The 26131-nt window shown below is 40.1% G+C and overlaps 1 protein-coding gene across 2 annotated transcripts in view; it reads left to right on the forward strand.

The window, feature by feature from the left end:
• The first annotated feature begins 11715 nt into the window (after positions 1–11715).
• Positions 11716–26131, forward strand: part of XPR1 (xenotropic and polytropic retrovirus receptor 1) — a 110070-nt gene continuing 95654 nt past the window's right edge. For both annotated transcript variants that reach the window (XM_079761792.1, XM_079761793.1), the window contains exon 1: positions 11716–11967. In XM_079761792.1, coding sequence (XP_079617918.1) covers positions 11899–11967 — 69 coding nt within the window. In that variant the 5' untranslated portion in view covers positions 11716–11898. The remainder of the gene's footprint in view (positions 11968–26131) is intronic.

Genomic DNA, 26131 nt, shown 5'->3' on the forward strand with positions numbered 1-26131 from the left:
GGAGGACTTTGGTGGGGATGGTGATGTTTCATTTTTAGTGGCACCTGACTGCCTAGGTGTGAGGTTTTCTCAGCAGCTCCCGGCAGCTCTCAGATGCTGAAGAGGGATGAGCTGCTGAGAGCTAGCTCTAGGATCAGAATAATGAGATGATAATAATGATTCTATCTAACATTAATAGGTTTGCGGGTTTACCAGGTGGCTGGTGCTGTTTTAAGAGCTTTCCATACCTTCTCTTATTTAATTAGACACAGGCTAGGTCTTAAAGTTGCATAAAATGTACTAGATAGTGCACAGCAAATTAAAGCTTAGCAGCCTGGCATTTTATTTATATGATGTTATATAGAAGTCGTGTTTCTCTGGCCTCACTAATCTATGGGGAAAATTACTATCAAAATAATAGCAGTGAAATGTCGTCTCTTTGGCTCTGTCCTATTCACTCTGAAAATCTTGCTTCAAATTCTGTATTAGTTTCCTAGGGTGGCTGTAACAAAGTACCACAAATGGAGTGGCTTAAAACAACAGAAACTACCCAAATCAAGGTGACCACAAGGCCGTGCTTCATTGCCTCTTTCTAGCTTCTGTGGTGCTCCTCAATCCTTGGCATTTCTTGGATTACAGCTGCGTCACTCCAATGTCTACTTCTGTCATCACTTGCTATTCTGTTGGTGTGTCTCCACTTTCACATGGTATTTTCCACTTCTTATAAGGACACCAGTAATATTGGATTAGAGCCCACCCTAAGGACCACATCTCAACTTGATTGCATCTGCAATGACCCTATTTCCAACAAGGTCACATTCTGAGGTACTGGGGGTTAGTACTCCAACATCTATTTCTGGGGGACACAATTCAACCCATAATAAATTCTTTCCAAGTAGCTCTGAAAGTCCTGGGTGGTCATGAACTCGTACTTTTTGTTTCCATATGCTTTTCTCCTTAATGCTACTAGCACCTATTGTTCTCTGATCCAGTTATAGGTTGGTCTACTGTGTCCAACAATGAGATCTGACCCCCTACCCACACCTCCCCACACTGTTTGTAGACAGATGTACATTATACTTTGTTTTTGTTTACCACATGCAAGTCCTGCTCCCTCAGCTCAGCTGGGCTGGAAGACAATCACAGGGACAGATGCTGTTTGGGACTTAATCATCCCTTCCACTGACAATGACCTTGAAACAGAGTCTTTGAACCAATCTTATGAGCCTTGCCTCTCTTTGCCCCAGTCTGATGGCTGTTATCATGCCCCTTGGTACAAATAAAACCTTTGCTATACCCAACATGCCCAGAAATATCAACAGGAATGCTAGGGTGAAAGCAGCTTAGCTTTTCAAGTCAAGTCTACAGCTTCCTGTGATATGATTTTACACAAAAATTAATCCACAGTATGATGCCAATCATTGGGCTGTCTACTGAATCTACTGCTCAAGATTTGAAATATCTTCTGGCCTGATAGAAAGGGCTTTTCCCATATATCTCACATTTACTCTTTTCCTCTTTCTAAGCCTACTGAATCCAGTGAGATTTGATTTCAGTCCACAGCCCCTTCTAGTCAGTCATAGTCTCTCACTGCACATAACACAACCATGCCCAGTAATATTCAGCTATAGTACATCTTGATTGCTTTTTCTTATAAGAGGCCCTATTATTAAAGTAATTATAAACGTTTGTACCTAATTCTCACTATAACAGTTTCACTTTCACCACAGTAAGAAAAGGGTTGACTGTAATTATGCCTGGGTGCTGTGTGTGCGTACACGTGTGTTTCTCTTTGCTTTTTATTTAAGTAAAGTTGACATAATATACCTGGGTGTCTTTGATCTTAACCTGCCTCCAGGTGTGATACCTTCTTTATTCCCACCCAAAATATCAATCTAAAGTTAATCAATCAATAGTATTTAATGAGTGTGTTTTTTATGTGTCCTGTATTAGTAGAAAACAGACACAAGAAAATTACCTTTTTTGGTAATTATTATTATTTTAAAAATATTTTTATTGATTTTAGAGGGGAAGGGAGAGGGAGAGAGAGATAGAAACATCAATGATAAGAGAATCACTGATTGGCTGCTTCCTTTATATCCCCTATTGAGGATTGAGCCCGCAACCCAGGCATGTGCCCTGACTTGGAATCTAACCCAGGACCCTTCAGTCCACGTCGACGTTCTATCCACTGAGCCAAATCAGCTAGGGCTGGTAATTATATATTTTTTAACTCTTCAAACTTAAATAATTTAAACCATCCATTCAACAAGTACTGAGTACCTACTATGTATCAGGTACTGTACCAGGCACTAGGGGATACAGCAGAAGCAAAACAGACACAACCACTCTCTTCTTAGAATCTGCCATCTATTGGGGAACCTGGACCTTAACAATCTTACAGATAAATAGATATTCACCAATGTTAATAAAAATGGTAAAAGAAATGTACAGAGTACTATGTATAATAGGGAGATCCTAAGTGAGATTGGAGTGGATGGTCAATGATATTTAAGCTGAAGTTCAAAGGGTGAGTGAGAAGGGAGGAGAATATCTTATACAGAAGAATCGCATATGGAAAGGCTCTGGGGTTCAAAAGAGCTTGATGATGCCTCAAAGAAAATGGAAAAAGACTAGTGAAGCTGGAGCACAGTGAATGAGGAGGAAGTTGAATCAAGATGGAGGAGAGGGAAGGTGAGGATTTGATCCAAAATGGCCATGTAAGGATTCCGGATTCCAGCATATGTGCCAGGGGAAGCATTGAATGATTTTTAAGGAGAAAGGCATGATGAGATTTATGTTTTAAAAGATGCTCTGACTGTTGTGTGGACAATGATGTAGGGCCAAGAGAGGGACACCAGCTAGGAAACTGCTGAGATAGAGGATACAGTGACTGGTGCTTTGGAGATGGGAAGAAGTGAAGAGGTTCAAGAGGTATTTTGGAGATAGAGTCAACAGGTTTCTTTTTAGGGGAGTACAAAAAGAAAGCATTAACCAATACACTACTGAATTATTTTAATTTCTAATCCAAATAATCTGGAAGTTAATCACCAGCTCAGCACTGAAGTCCCCCGGTGAGAGTCTGTCCCATTGTGTTTCAGGCAATACAGCATTGAGCAAGACCCAAGCCTCCAATTCACATGCAGACAGAAGAATCAACTTGCATTTTAGTGCATGCTTTGCCTGGGGCTGTTTGGCTCACTTCAGGATTTCAGGAAGTGAACAAATAAAATTTGTGGGATGTTTTTGGCTGTCATCAGAAAACAGTTTTTAGAGCTGTACAGAGAGCAGCAGCGGGAAATGATGAATGTTTTTCTTAACTAAGTAGACAGTCTCCTGCTTGGTGTCTCCTCCCCCATTGTTTGCTTCTGCCTTGGCACACTCTAGCAAGAGCCCATCAGAGTTATCTTCAAATTACACCTGACCAATCTACACTCCTTACACACTCCCAGGCATACCAACACACTCCGATTTCTACACACACACACACACACACACACACACACCCTTCTCCCTCTCTCTCCACTTCTAACTGATTCTTTTCTTTGCTGACTTCCCCCTCCTCTAGCCAGATCCTGGCTCTCAAAAGCCAGCTGAGAAGAGGTGAGATGGAATGCACCGTAAACTAGTGGGAAGGATGTGCTGGGCCTCCCTAACTGGTTTTTCTTATTAGAATCTGTCACGCAAGGAGGAGGAACTCCTTCCCTTGGAGTCAAGACAAAACATCTCTTTGTTTTAAGGGCCGAGTCAGAGGTTTGGGGTAGCTTTGGAGGTGTCTTGTGACGGGGGAGAAGGGGTTCTTGCCTCAGAGACCTGTACCCTGATGTCAGGAACACTTAACACTTACAAAAGAGGGATACGTTTCTGCTCTAACCTCTCATTTTCTCTAACGCCTCAATTTTGTTAACTTAAAAAGACAAAACAGATAGGCCCAAAGGTTGATAGTTCCTCCTAGGTGATAACATGAGGGTCTATTTTTTCTGCTTCTTTACACTTTTCTGTGGTTTCTAAATTCTCTACAATTGATGTGTATTAATTTGATAATTAAATATTAAAATTAAAATCAAACCTCCCTGAAGTTGGGAATTTTTTCCATGCATGTACTAGCAATAAACAGAATACAAAAGGCTTATGTATCTCAATGGGACTTTTAACACATTTGCTAACAAAGCCCCACTCCCCGAATGCTTCAGATTTCTGACTTTCCTGGGTATCTGTCTTACCCCTTGCATATAGGTCTCTCACTCTACCTTTAGTTTCCAGCCATCCCACGTACTGATGAAAAGTCCAGATTCTGATGACATGTTTTCATAAGAATGGATCTGCATGGATTCCAAAATTGTCATGCTTATCACTCCTGGAGTGAAAAAGGATCTATTTATATTGCTATGTGGAGTCTACTGTGGTAAGTGCTTTAAGAGTGAATAAGAAATGGTTCCTGTCCCTAAGGACCTAGCTACAATTTGGGAGAGGTTCTTCCTCCAACTTTAAAGATGTCAGTGTTGGCAGAAAACAGCGATTTGTCTTTGATCAAACATCTGTGAGACTCGCAAAAAACAAAGGCATGTCAGAGTAAGCCACATAATAGCCTATAGCAATTTTTAGAGTCTGAAAAAAAGCAAAAACTCTTTACAGTAATCCAAACAAATAATCTAAGCCACTATCCCACAATCATTTTGATTCAATACAAAAAAATAAAAAATAAACATGTCTTATATTGTTTGCAGCATTGTTTTGTTTGTTTTGCTCTTTGGTCGGGGCTTAGGTACAGATACAGAAAACCACTGTAGCAATTTTAAACGGGAAAGGCTGAAGACAGGGAACTAGGTGCTTACAAAGTCATTGGAGGGGCTGTAGGAATGGACTGCTGCCTGAGAAACCAGAGAGGTCTAGACTCTAGAGGAACTCCTGGCCCCAAGGGGATGTCCATGCCTCTCCAGTTTGGTTACAGTACCACCTTCCTATATTGTAACCTGAGATCTAACTTATAAAGCTCACCACCTCCAACACAGTAGTATAAAATACTGGAGGAAAACGGAAAGGCAAGCAAAGGAATTGTGTTACTCTATGTATAACAAAGCAAGGGAGAAAATGGGGTAGCTAATACAGACCTTATTTCTGCATCTGACCCCAAGCCCATAGCTGGTATTTATAACTTTCTTCCACTCCCATCTCATATTCCTTTTTGTACCTTCAGCCAGCACCTCAGCTAGTCATGCTACTTTATCTGATGGGGTAACCCAAGCCTTCATTCTAAGGGGTCTGAACCCTTGGTGCTCTGTCTGTATTGGGTTGCTGTATCTTTAACTTCTGCCACTGGACAGAGCAGCATAAGAGGGTGCCCTAGAGATTCCTCTTGGTTTTAAAACCACTCATACCCATTATTTCATTTGTTGTAGAAATTCTGTTTCCCCTTGAAAACCGGGACCAACCACTCCAGCAAGATAGAAACCCCCCCTTTACGTGTTGATTTAACATTAGGAAGAGCCCACATTGGCCAAATGGCTGTCTCAACTTCCCCTTTAATGGAACTGTTGTTGAGTCTTTAGGTGGGAGCAATCTTTCTCTGGGTTTTAAGCCTTCTAAGCCAGGAGAGAGCCAAGCATCATGAAAACAGATATAAAACCTTTGTGATTAGGTCCTTACATGTAATAAAGATTCTACTCCTTGATTTCTAGGTTCATGTAGTCTGACTGGGAGAAGCATCACCGTAGATCGGCTACTGGTTAGAGCGCCATCTCATTCCATAGCACAGCACTCTGACGACTCAGAGTGGTGTCTCCTGGCTGTTACCGTGACTGATTCTTCAATAAGTTACAATGTCATTCTGTAATGGCGTGTGTTTGTAGCTGATGAGATACATGGTGAGATCAGGGAAATCCATAGACATTTTTCCTTTCTCTCAGTTCTTTGGTAGAAGCAATAGTTGGCTACAAACAAGATAATATGACACTGGTTAACTTAAACAGAAATAAATTTTATTGGATGGCTTTGGGTTGCTCACAATATCAATGTGAAGACCTCTAAACAAATCTAAGAAAAATCCAGAAGCCAAGAAAAACTCACAGCCAAGAACACAGCAGAGGTCATGCCAGAGAAACAATCAGGTTAGGACACTGCCTTTGGCAGCCCAACTTTGGACACTCACTGCCATTTTCTCTGCTGGACTCTTAAGTCTGTTGCAGCCTCTGACAATATATTCTACTTCTGGCTGAGTCTTTGAGTACTTCCACATGAGGCAAGATCTGTGGCAGAAGTATCTGTTTGGCCAAATCTGCTTCCTGCCAACGAGGTGAGAAAGGAATATCTGCCCACTTTAGGCCTAGTTGGAGCTGAGATCTTGCCTCCCAACAAGACCTAAGAGATAGAGGATCCTTCTATCTAGGAAGGCAGCTCCAAAATCTGGCAAATGCCCACCATGTCCTATAAACCTCAGTTTTCTCATATGTACAGTGGAGATTATGATATCCTTTTATAATTCTTATCCTTTGCTATAATACTTTAACCTAATGTCCTTTCAATCCTTATCCGTTGCTATGAAGATTAGATTTAATAATGCATGTGAAAAAAATTGTTATTGTTTTGTTTCCATTAGTACCTCCATGTCTTTATCTCCTTGTCCTGGGGCAATTCCTAATCTTGGAGCAATCCCACTATTCTTTCCCTCATCTCCTGCTCCTAGACTGCTGAGTACATCTGAAAAAATTGATAAAATCATCCCAGTTGATTCCATTACAAATAAATAGTTTCCAAACTCAAGGTACTACTTGCATATCTCTTCTCTAATTCTGCTCCCATTTCCCCAAGCAAATGGATGCACTTGTCTCCTACAGAGAGGAAAAAGGGAGTTCATATGTAACCCCTCTAAACTACCTTCCCTCCAAATACAAACTCAAGTACGTCTGCCCCAATCATTACTCTCTCTCTTACCCCCGAGTCTCAAGTGATATGTCTCTCCTCAAATGATGGCAAAGGCTAATCTCTCCCTTTGTCTGTACTCTTCTGCCTTTCCTGGGCCTTTGCTTGAGCTTCCGTCTCCTTAATTTTCTGTATCTCCTAGTCCACTGGTTTCTTCCCTGTGGCTTGCAATGTCTAATACTGCAGACTCTCTTTCACCCTCATGGGGCATCACTGGTTCTGGGTTATTTAAACAGCTAACACTATAGTTTTTTGTAGATTTGATAAATGCAACTTGTAAAAATTGAAAGCAACACAGAAAAATACAAGAAGTAAAAACCACTTGAAATCTCTAACCTAGAGATAAGCATGCTGAGTATTCTTCTAATTCGGCTTCAATGAGAGGTACAGCATAAGATTTAATCCTTTTGCAGGTCAGTTCATCACCCTTCAGCATGATCGCTAGTCTCATTTGCTCAAGCAACAGGGCAATATTTATATTTATCACACATAATTCTAAGTTTTAGAACAGTTACTTTGTGGTAAGTATAACTGTTCCCAAACTTAGAATTACGTGTGATAAATATAAAGTGTTCAGACTCAGCACTTATGAATTTCTAGATAAATAGCTTAGTATGCTATTAAATTTTCACTCCTGATGGCTCTACAACTTGTACACAGAATAAATATAATTTAGGATACACAAAAACAAAACACTGTTCACTGCTCAGCCTTCTGTAACCTTTCATGCTATCAAAGCCACTGTCTCTGAGGTTACTAATGACTCTTTAATTGCTAAACCCAAGTTACCCTACTCAATTTCTCTGTAGAATCTGACTTTTTATTTTTATTTTTATCACTGCCTCCTTTAAGAAAATTCCATCTTTTAATGGCCTCCTTGACACTACTGTCTCCTAGTTGTCTTGCTAGGCCCACTCTGGCCATACCCAAGTCTCTTTCCTGATCCCATCTTCATGATCAGGATGCTCCCTTGGACCCTTTACAATTTCAGCATATGCTCTTTTTCTGGGCAGACTTACCAGTACTTAATTATCCCCGAAATGTGAATGGCTCCACCGTCTTCAATAATACCATCTCTTTCCCAAGCTCTAGTTCTGTATCTTTCATTGGAGTACTGTATGTCTCATGAATTGCCAGCCATTTAACACATGCAATAATGCCCCAAACCGGCCCTCCACTTCCATTCCTTATCTCAGTTCATGGCAGCAGCATCTACCCAGGCACTAGCGTTAGAGTGACATGCCAAACCTCCTTCTCTCCAGCACTATGACTGGTGTGGATTGTATCAATAGTCAGCATAATGTAGTGGTCAAGAGCAAGGACTCTAGAGCTGGATTGCCAGCATTCAAACCCAGCTTACCACTTACTAGGTAGGTGACCTTGAGCAAGAGTCTTGCTTTTTTTTAATCCTCACTGAGAATATTTTTTCCATTGATTTTTAGAGAGAGTGAAAAGGAGGGAGGGAGGGTGGGAGGGGAGAGAGAGAGAGAGAGAGAGAGAGAGAGAGAGAGAGAGAGAGAGATGGAGAGAGATGGAGAGAGAGAGAAAGAGAGGGAGAGAGGAAGAGAGAAACATTGATGTGAGAGAGACACATCAACTAGTTGCCTCTTGCACATGTCCCGACTGGGGGCTGGGAGCGAACCCACAACTGAGATACATGCTCTTGATTGGAATTTTACCCATGACCCCTTGGTCCGTGGGCCTATGCTCTAACCACTTAGTTAACTAGCCAGGCAAGATTCTTAACTGTTCTGTCTCAGTGACTCATCTCTAAAATGAGGATAATGATAGTAGCAATCTCCTAGAGTCCTTGGGAGGATTAAATAAGTTTGTATTTGTAAAGCACTTAACACAGCATCTGGCACAGAGTAAGTGCTACATAGGTGCTTGTTAATTAATTGGTCTCTGGTTCACCCCCACTGTAGTCCATTTTTCACACTGCTAACAGGTTTTTGAGGGATGGCCAATTTTTGAGTCTCAAGGAGAGGCCAGTCATTGTGCTAAGTGCTTTGTATGTAGAATCTCATTTAATCCTCATAACAACCTGTTTGGGGTGGGGGTTGTTACTATCCTCATTTGAGAGATAAAGAAACTGAGGTCTTAAGAGCTAATTTACTTTGTTAAAGATTATAAATGCCTGAGTTCAAGTTTTAAGTCAGGCCTGTGTATTCTGTGAGCCTAGTGTTCAAAACCAGGAAGCTACTTTATACCACTTTCCTAAGGCTGAGTAAGTCACTTACTGCTTAAATGTTTTTAAAGACCCCACATTGCCTATGCTGACATAATCTATTCCTTCACAATCTCGTTCCAATTTAATTTTTTCCCCTGTAACTTCCCTCCATGTGGACTGTCTTTTCCATCTTCCTTCTCTTTCCTCCTTCTTTCTTTCTTTTGTTCTTTCAACATTTATTGAATGCTTGAATGTCAGCCAGACACCATGCTAAATTGGAGAAAACAAGAGAAATGAGCAATTTGTCTTCAAGGAGCTCACAATCTGACACAAATTATTGTTGTCAGTGCAATGAAGGCTGTGCACCAGGTGGATGAGGGGCCAGACTGAGGAAGGGAGAGGAGGGGATTGGGAGAGTTTCTTTGAGGAGGGAACATTTAATTGCCTTAAAGGATATTCTGGTCAGACAATTTCTTCCCATTCTTTGACAACCCTGACTTCTTGGTTTTTACCTTTGAGATTGTTGGGTGTCTTTCTCCAGGTCAGATTGATGTTTAATACTGTGTTTCAAAAATCACCTTCTCTGGGTCACCACCCAGTTGGATGTGTGTTTCCTTGTACATACCTCAATTACAGCACATATCACATTATGGTCTAGATATTGGTCCATCTGTCTTACTTTCTGACTGAATTGTGATGTTCTCCAAGGAAAATACAGTCGTTTTATTTTTGTACTTTCATTGTCAAAGTGGTGTGACTGGCATATCATAGTGCTTAATAAAGTTTTGTTAAGTGAAGAGTTATTTGCATATTTACAAAAGGAAGTGGAAGGCCTGGGACCCTTCTGATTCAGAGTAAAACTATTCAGAATGTCATTCATAGTACCTAGCCCAGTGCTCTATAGAAAGTACCTACTTTCAATAAATGCTAAGTATTTGATGGTTCTATCAGTGAAATATCTGAAGTAATGCTAGGAATAAAGAAACTTATTATTAAATCTACTTCTTTAGATAAATTAGGCTTTTGATGTCCAATTGAGTATTGGGACTCTTGATCAGGCATGATAAAAATTAAGAATTGTTGGTTATAGAGCTAATATTGAGGATTTCTTTTTTTCCTTGGCTTGGGCCATGGTTCCAGAATCTTGTGTACAGTTAAGGCACCAAGATATGGTGCTGTTGGGAGCAGGATACCATAGTCTACAGGAGTTGCTGCCAAGAATCTACCATTCTAGTCCATTCTGGCTAAAGGCCTAGCAATCTCGTTTGCATCTGCTTCTGGTTCTGTCTTCTTAGACACACCATGCAGTTATTTCCTCTCTGTGGTTGTGCCTTCTTCCTGGGAGCATAGCTCTCTTTTTTGTCTATCTCTCCTGTAGAGAGGCATTGTTATGGTGGGCAGAAGGTACTTAAGGTGCTGAGGTGAGAGGAGTCCTCACTGCTCCTCCTCTTTTTTTTTTTTTTTTTTTGTCCTTTATTAGCCTTCCACCAGGGGTTGAGGCTTTTGTGTCACAAAAGTCAGAAAGGCTCATAGCCTATGCCTATTTTCCATTTGCCTCATCCCTCTCTTGAGAAAACGATTGCAGAACCCCTACTGGCATGAATTAAGAGGAAGGGAAAGGGGAAAAGTACATGTAGGGAAAAAAAAAAAAAAAGCCCAAAGCAGAGACTGGTATTCAGAATATTGTCCTGGTCACAGTAGTCCTCTAGTCTCTGGGTCTCATCAAAATTGTTAAAAATTAAAGTACATGTAAGGAATTTGGAATTGTATTTGGTACACGGACAGTGAGTGCTTAATAAATGTTAGCTATTATTATCTAGGACTTCTCCACTCAGGGAAGGACCTGGGTCTCTGTCCCAAGTCAGGTCTTCCAGGACAATTACTCTTACCCTCATAGTAGTGCCATGCTGTGTGAGTGATCCATACCCCATGCTCCTAGCGGACAGTTCAGCTGCAGGCACTTCTGGTCTCCCCTGGGGGTGAGGTTGCTACTACACCTAGGGGATTCTCTTTCCTCTCAACATTGGTTTCCCTTTCCCTACCCCAGAAAGCTTACTCAAAAGTCCAGTTGGTACTGCACCAGTTCTGGTTGGAGTCCAGGTGTTGTTACTGGCCTTTCTGGTAGACCTGGGACTGGATAATTACATTGAAATTCAGAAGCAGCATGCAATTTTTGGCACTGATGTCTTTCGTTAAATTCAACAAGCATTTACTGAGCACCTAAAGCGTGTAAAAATCTGGTTCCTTGAAATACGTTTGGCTCTTAACTCAATTTGGATTAATTCTGATCCCATCCTTAAGGGTTTTATGACGAATAAATATTAAAATGGAAAATATTTGCACAATTCTTTGCAAATATAAACGTCTTTTATGAATGATTGTTGCTACAGTATTAATATTAATTGTAATGACAACACTGCAGCTTCCCAGGCAGGCGGTAGAGAGCAGCTGTAAGGCCAAAAGGAGCCGGACGGAAGAGGTCAGGGGAGGTGCCTCCAGCACGTCCGGCCCAGAAGGGGCGGGGCCTTAAGGAATGCACCCAAGTCCCACCCCTTACTCAGCCCCTTCCGTCGGTGCGGCGTAGGCGGTTACCATGGCGATGACGTATAGTGGGCGGAACGGGGCGGGGCTATGGAGAGGAGGAGGAAGATGGCGGGAGGGCGGCTCTGAGGAGACCTGGGCGGCGGCGGAGGAGGAGAGAAGCTCAGCCCCGCGCCGCGCCGCGCCGGGGCCCATGTGGGGAGGAGTCGGAATCGCTGCTGCCGCCGCCGCCGTCGTTGCCGCCGCCTGGAGCTGCTGGACCGGAGTGGGAGTGAGGGGGAAACGTCAGGATGAAGTTCGCTGAGCACCTCTCCGCGCACATCACTCCGGAGTGGAGGAAGCAATACATCCAGTATGAGGTACCGGCGGCGGCCGGGGTGTTGGGAGGACTCGGAGGGGCCGCCGTCTCGCCAGCCCGACCTCCACGGCCGCCTTCCGCTCTTGCTGCCTCCCCGCGCCGGGGCAGACTTTGACCCGGTGCCGCGGGGAGCCACTGCGGCATCCCCGCCGCGCCGGCCCCTCCGGGCCCGCTGACCTTCCCCTCCCCCGCAGCCCCGCTGCCGCTGGGGTAACGGATATGAAGGCGGCGGGCCGGGAGGGAGGGCACTGCCCCGCCGGAGCCGGGGCACGGTGGTGGAGGGCACGCCGCAGGTGGGGGGCTCGGGGCGCGAGGGCAGCCCGGGTCGCGGCCTTTCCGCGCTAATTCCCTCATCCCCTCTCACCCTGACCTCTCGTCCCTACCCTGGGCGAGCGCCCCCGTCGCCAGGTTTGCTCGCGTTTCTCGCTCCTCACCTCTCACCGAGGAATCCTCTTCTGCGATAAGCCCCTCCGGTGATTGGCTTCATCCCATGGAGCCCTTCTGCCTTTCCCCACTTGCCCACTGTTGACAAAGGCTTTGTAACTGGGTTGAAACTTGATTTAAATGTATATCACACAGGCAGTGTTAAACAAACGTATTGTAACCAACTATTCAGTTTTGATGATAAGACTCGTTTTACTGATTGCATGAAGTAGACAAAGTGATCGCATCTTAGGTTTTGACTCTTCTGTTGTTTTGGAAGGGAGTGTAGGGGGAAGAGGAAGGAGGAAAGAAGAGAATTATTAAAAATTTCAGGGTTTTTTTTGCCCCTAAAATTTTTGTTAACTAGGGAGAAAAGTACTCTATTGTAAACAATGTACTTTTTTTAAAGCCAGACCTGCCTATTACAGAAATCATGGTCCCCTCCCCCCTAATTCCTGGGATAACCTGTAGGGTACTTAATTGATAGTGGTAAGGAACCTTACATTAATGCAGGGAAAAGTAAAGATAATGAACCCATTTATATATTCAGAAGGTGAGATACTTTGAAGGGCTTTAAGCATTGCAGTAGGTTATTCTCAGTAGCTGGCAGTTCAGCTCCTGGATAGAGAAAGACTTCCCTGTAAGCTCCAGGAATTCACATCTATGTTATGTGCAAGAACAAAGAGTATAAAATCAATATGAACACAAATATGCTAGCTAGATTTTATGAAATAAAATATTTTAGTACTCTCTTTCATTTCTATTTAAGTTAAGTGATAGGATGTTTAAGCAGTAGTATGAGTCTATTTAATCATATAGCAGTTGTAATAATTGAAGAAGACAGGGAAAGGGATGTAGGTAGGTTAAACAGAACCTTGGAAGATTGTAAAATAAATTCACCTTGTAACCTACAGCATTTCATTATTGCCAGAAACGAAAGGCCTAAAATTATTAATGCTTTTCTTGTCACTTAATTTTCTTAGAGTGTTTTGTGGCTACATTTGTAAGAATGAAATAAGGGGATAGCTTTTCAGCCTGGAGAGTTTTTGATTTATGGTTCCTAATAACATTCAGTCAGTTTTAAACCTTGGCTAGAGTCCAGACGATGGTTTTTATTGAAAGGAGGGTATTGGTCTTTCATCTTTCTAGTAGTAGTAATTTTCAGCACCACTGCCAGTTCTTCATAGAGGCATAGGACATAGCATGCTGAGGCAACATCTTGCACTTGCTGTATAGTATGGCATGCTTGATTTGGGCAGAAGTAATAGTGGCTGTTTGCTATGATTCATTTTAAGTATTACAACGCTTAACTGTTTCATAGAACTGTATTAATTTGGAATATCTGGGGCTGGAAGTGGAAGCATACGATTTAGTTTGAAAATGCAATTACCTCTTGATTTGTAATGGCAGCTTTGTGGCTGGAGTGACCACAGTAATTCTGGGACTCTTCATTCACTTACTGCATTCGGGTACTAGTCTTAAGTGGTTATTCAAGGTTGGTTACAGAGGGACAAAATTCCTGAGCACATTTGTGATTGTATTATCTTTCCCAGGCCAATTATAAATCATTTTTGGAAAAATTCATTTACTGTGGATAATTGAAATTTTATTTTGCAGAGAGTCCCTACTATGTGACTCCTGTCCTGGATAAAGTCATTGTTTGGTAGGCAAAATTAAATAAGGGGCACTTTTCTTTGTGCATTGGAGCAAGTAAAGACATTTTAAAAAATAGGGCTAGGATTTTTATGTGGTATATTGTTTCTCAAGAGCTGGTGCTGGTCCTTTGAAAATACTTAAAGAGAAATACATAAGAGCGTTTTGCATTCAGAAATTTTGGCAGCTTTAAAACTTAGGTGGCGGGGAGGAAGAACATCATAAAAGATGTTAGTCTTTGCTAGAGAAAAGAATCTTCTTGTAATGCAATAAAATGTAGTTTCTCATGTATGAAGGTGATGCTCTTGAAACATTCTTAGCAGAACAGACACTTGCATTTGTTATTCAAGCACTGGTAGTGAAATTTTGGTATATTACCCCTGATTTCTAGCCTAGGGTGGTTTCTAGTGCTGTGAACCACTATGCTTCATCTTTGGTTTTTATGTTCATCTTGCTATATTAAATTTTACTTGAAATAAGCAGAGCATTACATAGAAGCTGACAATTTTGTTTTATATCTATAATTATAGGTATTATTGGATATACCTGGTCACACAGTACGTGCTAGTTTTTGTATGTGTTAGCCCTAAGACCTTGTGGACAGTCTTTTGGCCTTTCCAGGACTCTTTCCTCCTCCATAAAGTAAGACTATAGGCCCAGAGCTTTTTAAGGTTTGTTGTAGTTCATAGGTTTTTGATTTAACTTTTAATTGTTTTTCTTCCTTGGATTGTTAAAATTATTTGATAGTGACCCATCAATATCCTGAAAATTATTGGAGTTTCTAATTTAAAAGTAAATTGTAGAGCTCCTAGCCTAGGTCTTCATAGACAGAATAATAAAGCACAAAAGAATAGAGCAACATGGAGAACCGTATAAAGAAAACCTATTCCATCCACTTCTGAATAGTTTTTACAAGGAATAAAAAAAAAATGAGCATAGACTGTTTCCAGTAATCTATTTGAGTGTAAATCTTGGCATGTAAAATAGAACATTAATAATCTTTGTAAGAATATTTTTAAAAAATTTAGAATCAGTGATTGTATAGAGTTCTGTAATTGATTAATCAAAATTAACTTAAACCAGTTTCAACCAAATAGATTAGTCTGACTATGTTAATATTTTACAGAATATTAACAAAAGAAGCAAATATATTTGGTGCCTTAGGCTGCTGACTTGTATTTTCTTCCCTAGGGTCCTGTGGTTTGGTTTCTCAGGAACCAGAAATGGTTTTTGTCAGTGTATACTTTAGTTTTGTAAGATACTAAAATAATTAGGCACCTAAGTTTTAGGATTTTAGACTTTAAAGGAAATTTAGAGATTATCTGTCTCCTTGTTTTTTCAGGCAAGGAAACTAAAGTCTAGAGACATTCAGTCACTTGTCCAGGATCAGATATAGATAGCTAGTCTCTTGAGCACAGATGTTTAAGCATTGGGAGTCAGATCACCCTAGCCTAGCTCTGTGACCCTGATTAAATCACTTTCTCTTTCTGGGCTTTAGGTTCTTTGTAACCAGAGCCAACTAGATTTGATGGTTTCTAAGTCACAGCCCTATATTTTCTAAGGACCCATCTGGCTCTAAATTTCTGTATGTTTTTATGGTTTAATTGTTTGATATATGAAGAGGAAATAACTTAAAGGAATATTATTAATAACATCCTTTTAAATTAGTAGTGTTCTTTCAGAAAATTTTTTATGATATTTTAATCTGTGAATGGAAAGCTGACTCAAAGAACTCTTTTGTTTAATTAAATAAGCAGTGATAGTCATGGATTAATTTTTTGTTGCAGGATTTGGGAAAGGAGAGATTCTGCATAACTACACATCCCTTATTTCCAAATGTAAGGAAACATTGTCATAACACGATTGTGCTTTTCATTTATAGAACTCTCCCATGAGAACACTTGTGTTGTAGGCTTCAATTTCCCAAAGGTATTTTGTTGATTAGTTAGGGTTAACTTGCCTTGCTGGAACTTGTTTGAAATTTCCAGTTTGGCCACCCGATGGGGCACAAATCACACTTTTTCTTTCAGTGCTTCTGTAAATGGAAGTACAGTATAGCATATTTAAGATAACACTTGTACATGATTGTGCCAGTAAAATGCCTAGCATTGACAAATGTTTCTTAAATGAGTGAATAAATGTTGTATAAGACAGGAAGGTATTACTGTTCATTATTATCTTCCTATAATGAAATGTGTTAGGGTAAGGATGCTGGGAAGATTATACTTGTCCATTCTTCCCTGCAGTTTGGTTTTGGAACAATTTTTGGGTGAAGGCCCAGATCATAAGAACCTAAGAATCTTATTTGACCTGCAGTGACCATGGAAAATTAGTCCTGGCTTCAAATCTAGTCCTAATCTGGAAAGCATTTGAGAGACTGATTGAGTTGTGCTTGTTAGGGGTTTCAAGTATATTTGCATCATAGACCCCAAAGGAGAGTACTCCTAAATTCCATGGAGTAAGAGAAGATAGTATTAGATAGTAGTAGCTATACTTATTTTTATGCATAAGAGAAGGAAGAAATAAAATTTTACTAAAAATGGATTGATGTGACCTTGTTGAGGAGGTATTCTTAGGGAATTTTCAGTGTATAGTCATAATCAAGTTTCAAAATCAACTGAATCCTGAAGTTTGAACTAAAATACTATATTAAAAAATTATTAAGTTAAGATTTTAAAAAATAATGAAGCTTTTCAGTTATGTTGTTCTTTAAAAGTGTTATTATTGATACTTTCTTAGATTAAAAATATTTTTGTAGTATTCACAAATGAAAGGTAAGAATTATTTTATCATTGTCTCATCTTTTAATAACTTCTGTTTTAAAAATTCTATGTTTTGGCCCTGGCTGGGTAGCTTAGTTGGTTAGGGCATTGTCCCGATACGCCAAGGTTATGGGTTCCATCCCCTTTTAGGGCACATAGAAGAATCAACCAATGAATGCATAAATAAGTGGAACAACAAATCTATGTTTTTTTTCTTTCTCTCCCTCTCTCTCTGAAATCAATAAATAAAAAATTTAAAAAATTCTGTGTTTTATAATGTATACAGTTTTAGAAGGATATCATTTATAAGTAAATATATATAGGAGATGGATTTGACATAAAAAATGCTTGGAAGACTGCTCAAGTTGCGCAGCTTAACCAAAGCTGGGCTGTGGGTTGCCTGGTATTGAATTGGCTTTTAGGATTGAGAGAGTGTCAGAATTCACTAGGGTTCTTGCCTTTTCAGGTCTTCCCCTTACCTAGTAAATGCTAAAATAAGCCAAGTAGCCCTAACTGGTTTGGCTCAGTGGATAGAGCGTTGGCCTGTGGACTGAAGGGTTCCAGGTTCGATTCCAGTCAAGGGCATGTACCTTGGTTGTGGGCACATCCCAAGTAGGGGGTGTGCAGGAGGCAGCTGATCGATGTTTCTCTCTCATCGATGTTTCTAACTCTCTATCCCTCTCCCTTCCTCTCTGTAAAAAAAAATCAATAAAATATATTTAAATTAAATAAGCCAAGTAGACAAAGCTCATGAACATAAATAACTTAAAAAATTTTAATTCATTCAACCAATATTTAGAGGGGTTTTACTTTGCTATTTGTTATATTTGTTTCATTATCTTAAAAATAGAAAAAACCCAGTATTTTTTGTTTCTTGTATTTGTGTTTTTCCTTTTACATTTCAGTAAACATACTGTTTTCAAAATTAAAAATTGTGTAGAAAGGGAAGATTACAGATCGAGGTCTTGGGACATAGTTATAAATTTGGGTCACTTGTGTAAATGATATGGAAGACTTTCACCTTAGTTTTTGAAACTCTTTATGTTATACACCTTTAAATCTAATTTGTTTATAGGAGGAAATAATTACCTATTTCTTCCCATCACCAAGCAGGTATATGGTATCTATAGGAATGAATCAGAAAATTCTTTAAAAGTTGTTTATTTATTTAGAGGTCAGAGGAAAGTATAATTTACCTGCTGTTAGCATAACTTACAATTTTGTTATCTCTGTAACAAGAGGGACAATATGTTGATTGAGAACCTAGTCATTTCTTTTTTTATTGAGGTTGACCTGCAGTATTTAGACAGACTGTACACCAGGAATAAGGAGATATAAGTCTTTAGACCCAGTTTTGTCACTGACTATTCATAAATAATTAGTGAGCAAGTGATTTTTTTTTAAGATTAAAGGGCTGAAATGTAATCAGACAGGAATATAGTGAGTTTTTAGATGATTGTGTGAGTTACTTATTTGGGCTAAATTGGTCAAGTTGTAATTCACAGAATAAACCATGTGCTTTGAGGGCTTTTTCTATACCTCAGAGCAGTGTTCTTTTACTTTTTGGTTTCGGGACCAAATTGAAATTCTTAAAAATTATTGAGGATTCCAGTGTCTGTTGATATATGCTGTATTAGAAATTAAAACTGAAAAATCTTAAAGATACCAAAGTATACAAGCACACTTATTAGTGATCAGAGACATGACATCACACTTCATGTAGCCTCTGGAAAACTCCACTGTGTACTCTTGAAAGAATGAGAGTGAAAAAAAAAAAATGTATGAAGAAAAATGAATGAAGTTGTGGTATTATTATGAAAATAGTTTTGACCTTTTGGATTTCATGAAAAATTTCTGATTGTTGCTGCCTTAGAGTATAAGACTCCTATCAGAAAGTAAGGAGATGGCCTGAGAAAAAGCTCTCTAGTCTTAGGAAGCACATTAAAAGGATAAGGGAACCCCATGGGTGAGGATTCTTTGGTATCTCTCTCCCTTCATATCCCCCATTGCAAAGGACAGTTGGCTTCCTGGGATTTCATTCTCTCTTTGAATTGAATTAGTGGAAATGTAGTCAGTTTGTCATTAGGAGAAAGGAGTTAACATTTATTGAGCATTTAGGAACCAGGTATCGGCTGTTTTACAACAGTTTTGCAAGATAGATGATTTATTATCTCCATTTTACTGATGAGAAAACCTAGACTTAGTGGAGCCAGAATTTGAAATCAAATCTGTCATATTTTGGAGCTCTAGCTTTTACAGAGGCCCAGTGCATGAAAATTCATGCACTGGAGTGGGGGTCCCTCAGCCCAGCCTGCCCCCTCTCACAGTCCGGGAGCCCTCAGGGGTGGGAGGCAATCAGGGAAGGTGACGCCCCCATCACACCTATGCTGCTGCCACTGCCGGCAGCGCAAGCCTTGGCCGGCCCTGGTTACCTGAGCCTCAGGCAGCCCTGGGCGGCTGGGCAGCCAACATCTGAGGCTAGCCTGTGCCTTGGGCATTGGCTGGGCAGCTGACATCCGAGGCTTGCCTGCACCTTGGGCCGGCCCTGGGAGGCTGGGGGGCTGAGGGGACTGGGCGCCTCCATCTTGTGGCTGTGCGTGCCACCATCTTTGAGGGTGTGAAATTAGCATATTCCCTCCTTATTGGCTGTGGGTGCCACCATCTTTGTGAGGGCGTGATGGTCAATTACCATATTCCCTCTTTATTAGATAGGATTGTAAATAATAGGCTGGTGGTAGCAGTGACAATAAATAACAACTGTTATCTTTTGAGTGCTTACTGTATTGGGCACTATGGTAAGTACTTTAAAAACCTTTTCTCTTTATAGATTGGGAAATGAAGTTCAGAGAGGTCTTAAGTGATTCAAGGTCACATGACTTGGTTAGTGGCTGAGTTAACACAATCATCCTGATTCATTATATTACCTTTTTTTTTTTAACATCACATACTAGTATGTTTTAATAATGCATACAGAGAGCAAACTCTGAAGCCAGACTGCCTAGGTTCATATTCCAGTTCTAAAATTTATTAGCTGTGTGACCTCAGACAAGTCATTTAACCTCTCTGTGCTTCAGTTTCCTCATCTGTAATATGGGGATAATAATATTAGCTTTATAGGAGTTTTGCGAGAATTTAATGAGTTATAATAAGAAAAGTGCCTAGAAAAATGCCTGGCACATAGTAAGAACCGTGTGTGTGTGTGTGTGTGTGTGTGTGTGTGTGTGTGTGTGAATATAATATTAAAATAACTTTTCCTACAGAGCTAAATTGTATTAGATGTTAGGTTAACAGTATCTTTGTGCGGGAAACCGAGCCTCAAAACTTGTCCCTCTGGGTTTGTCCAGTTCAGGTTTTCTTGGAAAATGACTTCGTTGATTTTAGCTATTATTCCTGTTATCTGTAATATTTATGTTAATAAATTGTCCTTAACCTTTTTATATATAGTAAGAAAACCAGGTAGGAAAAATTAGGGGTTTTGAAAAATTAGTTCACTCTGGTTACTTGTAACTTCTATTCATTTCGGTTCTATACTATATCTGTGTATTTTTTTAAATTGAGGTGAAATGCACATGTGTATTCTTAAGTATGTCTAAACTAGAGGCCCGGTACATGAAAATTAATGCACTGGAGGGGGGTGGCTCAGCTCAGTCTGCCCCCTCTCACAGTCCGGGAGCCCTCAGGGGCGGGAGGCAACCCGGCGATCAGGGGAAGGCAACGCCCCATCACACCTTTGCTGCTGCCACTGCTGGCAGTGCAAGCCTCGGCCGGCCCTGGTTACCTGAGCCTTGGGTGGCCTTGGGCGGCTGGGCAGCTGCCATCGGAGGCTTGCCTGCGCCTTGGGCCGGCCTGGGCAGCTGGGGGCTGAGGGGACTGGGGGACTCTGGAGGCAGGCGTGCAGGCGGGCCCTGCCTTGCTGCACGCCTGCCACCCCGGCGGGGCTGAGGGGACATGGTGCCACCATTTTGTGGCTGTGGGCGTCGCCATCTTTGCGACGGTGTGAGGGTCAATTAACATATTCCCTCTTTATTAGATAGGATAGCTTAAGTGAGTTATTTGAGTTTTTAATGGCTATCTAATTTTAGCTCTTCTCAAGTTTCTAATATAATTTAATTTTTAATACTAGAATTGATTTTAGAGTTGAAAATGAACTTTTCAGCACCTCTGTTTTATAGATGAACTAGAGGCTCGGTGCACACATTCGTGCACTGGTGGGGGGCGTGGCCTGTGGGGATCAGCCAGCTGCAGGAGCGTTGCTCATCCCGGTCAGCTGAGCAGCGCTCCCACTGTGGGAGCGCACTGAGCACCAGGGGCAGCTCCTGCATTGAGCATCTGACCCCTGGTGGTCAGTGCGCATCATAGCGATTGGTCGACCGGTTGTTCTGGTTATTCCGCCATTCGGTCGCTGGGCTTTTATATATATAGATAAATATGTTCAGTCTCACAACTAGTTGATAGCAGAACCTGCATAAAGAATATTGGCCTCCTGCTCATTGCTGGACCTTGCAGAGTCTTCTCATTGCCATACAAACATTTCTTTGCTTTTAAATTTTAAGAATGTATTTTCTTTGTAAGAATTAATATGGATTTAAATGTTCTTGTTAATGATTACTCAAATACTCTACATTATTATATTTAATCTGAATATAATCCAATAGATCACATTAACCACCTAAAATAGTTTTTGTGTGTGTCAATTAAAAGACTGAGTAAATTATGAGACTCAAACATTAGTATTATTGTTCACTCGACTACAGAAAATTAGCTGTTGCCCTGTCTGTGTAGGAACCTATCTTACGCAAGGAGACAGGACTGAAGAATTATGGTAAAACTTGAGGGGTTAGGTAGAAAGCAAGACTTAGGAAAGTTGAAGAATCATTTAGCCATTTCCCTGTAACATAATCTATGTTTGAATGTTAACACAGGTTATGTGTGTTACTTGTACATGAAGAGTACACTCCCATTTCTTATGACACATTATGAAGCAAAGTTGGGGCACATACAGTATGACTAGAGAAGATCAGAATATGTATTAAACCAATTCATTAAGTATTCTTGAGTGCCACTTTACTTTTTAAATTCTTTTTAGTCCCCCCCCCCCCCCTCACTGAGGATATGCTTTTTATTGATTATAGAGAGAGGAAGATTGAGAGAAAGAAATAACCATGTGAGAGAGGAACATCAATCGGTTGCCTCCTGTAAGTGCCCCGATTGGGGATCAAACCCGAAACCTAGGCATGTACCAGACTGGAAATCGAACCTGCCACCTTTAAGTGCATGGAACACCAACCAACTGAACTACACTGGTTAGGGAACCTTCCTTTTTTTTTTCTTTTTTTTTTAAGTAATCTATAATAATAAAAGCATACTATGCTAATTAGACCAGTTGTCCTGGACGAAGCCGAGGCTGCCAGGGAAGCCCAGGTCCCGGGTGCCAGGGGGAAGGAAGGCCTACTCTTGCATGAATTTCGTGCATTGGGGCCTCTAGTTAAACAATAATGATGATAGTAACAGCAGCTAATGTTAATTGAGTGTTTCTGGTGTGCCAGGCATTTTACATTTAATCCTTACCTCTAAGGTAGGTTTTGTAATTTCTGTTTTAAGAAGACATTGAGTCTTAGATTGAGTAGGTTACCCAAGGTCACAGAGCTAGTGAGTTGAAAAAACAACCCAAAATTCAGACACAGGTGTGTCTTATTTCAGAGCCTGGATTCTTCACATGGTGTGACATTGTCAGGATCATGCAAGGACCAGAGATGTAAAGATAAGTAAAACCCTGCTCTAAGAGGAGCTCATAACTTGTGTGGCCTCCTAATCATAGTAGTATGTTCTGGAGGGATGACCAATTGATCTTGCCCTGGAAATCAAAAGTATTTATCTCGGAAATAGCACAGAGATGGTATTTGAACTGGCTATTAGAGGTTGAATAGAGTTTGATCACGTGGTGAAGAGGGAAAGGGCACTGGGGCCAGTCAAGGTAGGAAAGGTAATAACTGTATAAAGGCATAGATAGGTGGAAGTGTCCAAGCATATTAATGAAACCTGGTTTAGTAGATGTTGGAGAGCTGATAGGGTGAGGTTGGAAAGGTGGACTGGAAGGGATCAAAGGGTGAAGGCCTCAGATACCTTGCTGAGGAGTTTAAATGTTTCCTGGGTGTGAACCATCAAGGATTTTAAAGAAGAGATTGGGGACTGGGAATTGAAATGGTTCATGGTTGTTGCTCAACTACTGAACTGCACCAGTCAGGCGGGTTTATACATTTTTTATAAATTTCTTTTTGAGTAGAGTAAGCTTTTGAAATATGAGTATCTCAAAATATGTTGCTATTAGATATTTGCTAAAAAAGAAACAGTTGCAAAATGTTTTCTATAGGATTTTTTTTTTTGCTTAGTATTATGGACTTTAAAAAAATTCACTTCTTGATTGAGAAATTAGAATTGAAATTGTGATAACTGTGAGCTTAGGCAAGTCATTTAGCCTTTCTGTGCCACAATTTTCTCATCCTTAAACTGTGGAAAATAATAATGCCTACTTCTGAGGATCATGTAAAATGAAATGAATTAATTATTGGAAAGCACTTAGGACAATAAGTACAACACTTACTAGTATAGCTATAGGGGGTGAAGGAGGGAAGAATTCAATATGGTTTAAATCTAGGGAAACTGGTAAAGAATAGGTATTTTGGGGGATGGTAAGCTCTTGAAATTAGTTCTTAAATATGCTGATTTCATGTGTGAAATGTCTAAGTATAAATATGTAGCTGGAACTTAAAAAACTGTATAAAAAGATAAGATAGTTTTAATTGAGATATAAATTAAAGAGATAATTTACTAAGGGAAAGTAGTATTAAGGCAGAAAAATAGAGACACAATAGAGGAAATCTTGGAAAATATATTGTCACAAGAGTCAATTAAAATATATTGTCACAAGAGTCACAAGACCCCAGGGGTCTTAAGGGTAAATGGATGATAAGAATTGGCATTGTAAACAGGTCAATGAGAATGAGGATTAAGAATAGGACTTTGGATATGACAAAAGGAGCCCATTGGTGAATTTTTAACATTAATTGTCTTTTGCTAACTTTATTCTGGATTTTAAGAGGTTAAAGTAATCAAGGCAACATGTGTGTACTTTTCATTTGAGAAATTTCTCTATTAACATGAAAATAGGATAGAACCTTTAGGAATGAATAGGATAAAGGAAAGGGTTCCTTCAGGATATGAGATCTGTTCAGATTTGAAGCTAGTAGAGAAAGAATCTTTACTTTTATATAAATTTTTGCTTTAATTGCATTTATCTCACTTATTGGCTGTGAGACCTTTAACCTTTTGCATTCGGATGTCGAGTGTGACTCGTCATGGTTAGCATCGGTAGCAGCTCAAGAAAAAACCGAGTGCAAAGGGTTAAAAAGTTATTTTATTTCTCTGAACTTCAATTTTTTTGTGTGTATGTAAAATGTAGATAATATTTACTTTTCAAGAATATTGTGAGGATTAGATATACTAATATATGAAAGTGCCGCCAAAGGACCTGACCTGTAGAAGGTACTTAAATATAGCTGTTAATTTCTGTCATCATTGAAAATAAGCCAGAGGAGTAACTTTTATTCATTTATTCAATAGACATTTATTTTAGGATATTGGTACTCAGTCTTTAGTATTACAAGATCCTCTTTCACTGTCATGAAATTTCTTGGAAATGATGGTAGCTGGACTTTTAGAATCCATTGCTTGAGAATCTACATTCTGACAAAATGAATTACTATATTTCATGGATTCTGAGATGCACATTCCCCTGTTCCACATTTCAGCACCTTTGAATTTGGGACTCATCATACAGATGTCATAGTTTAATTGGTAATGTTTTTCTTTCTTAATGGTACATAAAATAATGGTGTGCCTTATAGTTAACCAAAACTAAAGATAGTAGTATTTTATTAAGTACAAGTATCCTCTTATTCATGGAGATAATTATTTAGCTTACAGAGAATATCTAATTTATTAAGTTGTTTTTAAAAAATCTTTATTGTTCAGATTATTACAGATATTCCTCTTTTTCCCCTCATAGCTCCCCTCCACCTGGTTCCCACCCCCACTCCAGGCCTTCCCCCCCCTGCCAATTGACCTGCCAATCTCTTCCTGCACCCCCCACAACCCTTTCCCCCCGAGAATTGTCAGTCTGCTCCCTTTTCATGCCCCTAATTCTATTACATTCACCAGTCTGTTCTATTCATCAGGTTTTTTATTCATTTGATTTTTAGGTTCACTTGTTGATAGATATGTATTTGTTGTCACTTTGTTGTTCATAATTTTTTATCTTTACCTTTTTCTTCTTCTTCCTCTTCTTAGAGAATACCCTTCAGCATTTCATATAATACTGGTTTCGAGGTGATGAACTCCTTTAGCTTTTTCTTGTCTGTGAAGCTCTTTATCTGACCTTCGATAGCTTTGCTGGGTAGAGTAATCTTGGTTGTAGGTTCTTGCTATTCATTTGTATATTTCTTGCCACTCCCTTCTGTGCTGCATAGTTTCTGTTGAGAAATCAGCTGTATGGGTACTCCCTTGTAGGTAACTGTTTTTCTTTTGCTGCTTTTAAGATTCTCTCTTTGTCTTTTGCCCTTGGCATTTTAATTATGATGTGTCTTGGTGTGGTCCTCTTTGGATTCCTTTTGTTTGGGGTTCTCTGTGCTTCCTGGACTTGTAGGTCTATTTCTTTCACCAGGTGGGGGAAGTTTTCTGTAATTATTTCTTCAAATAGGTTTTCAATATCTTGCTCTCTCTCTTCTTCTGGCACTCCCATAATTCGGATGTGGGTACGCTTGAAGTTGTCCCAGAGGCTCCTTACACTATCTTCATATTTTTGGATTCTTTTTTCTTTTCCGGTTGGGTGTTTTTTGCTTCTTTGTATTTCAAATCTTTGACTTGATTCTTGGGATCCTCTAGTCTGCTGTTGAATCTCTATATATTATTCTTTATTTCAGTTAGTGTATGCTTAATTTCTGATTGGTCCTTTTCCATATCCTTGAGGGTCTCACTAAATTTCTCAGAGGTTTCTAGGAGATTCTTGAGTAACCTTATAACTGTGGTTTTGAACTCTATATCCAGTATTTTGCTTTCATCTATTTCTTTCCTTTGTGACTTGTTTTTTTGTCTCCGCCTTTTGGCTGCTTCCCTGTGAGTTCCTATGTACTGGGTAACTGCTAAGTCTCCTTGAGTTGATAGAGTGGCCTTGTGTGGTAGGTGTCCTATAGGGCCCAATGGCTCAGCCTCCCCAGTCACTTCAGGTGGACGCTCTTGGTGCACCCCTTTGTGGGCTGTTTGCATAGTCTT

The sequence above is a fragment of the Cnephaeus nilssonii genome, assembly GCF_951640355.1.
Source record: "Cnephaeus nilssonii genome assembly, chromosome: 21".
NCBI lineage: Eukaryota > Metazoa > Chordata > Mammalia > Chiroptera > Vespertilionidae > Cnephaeus > Cnephaeus nilssonii.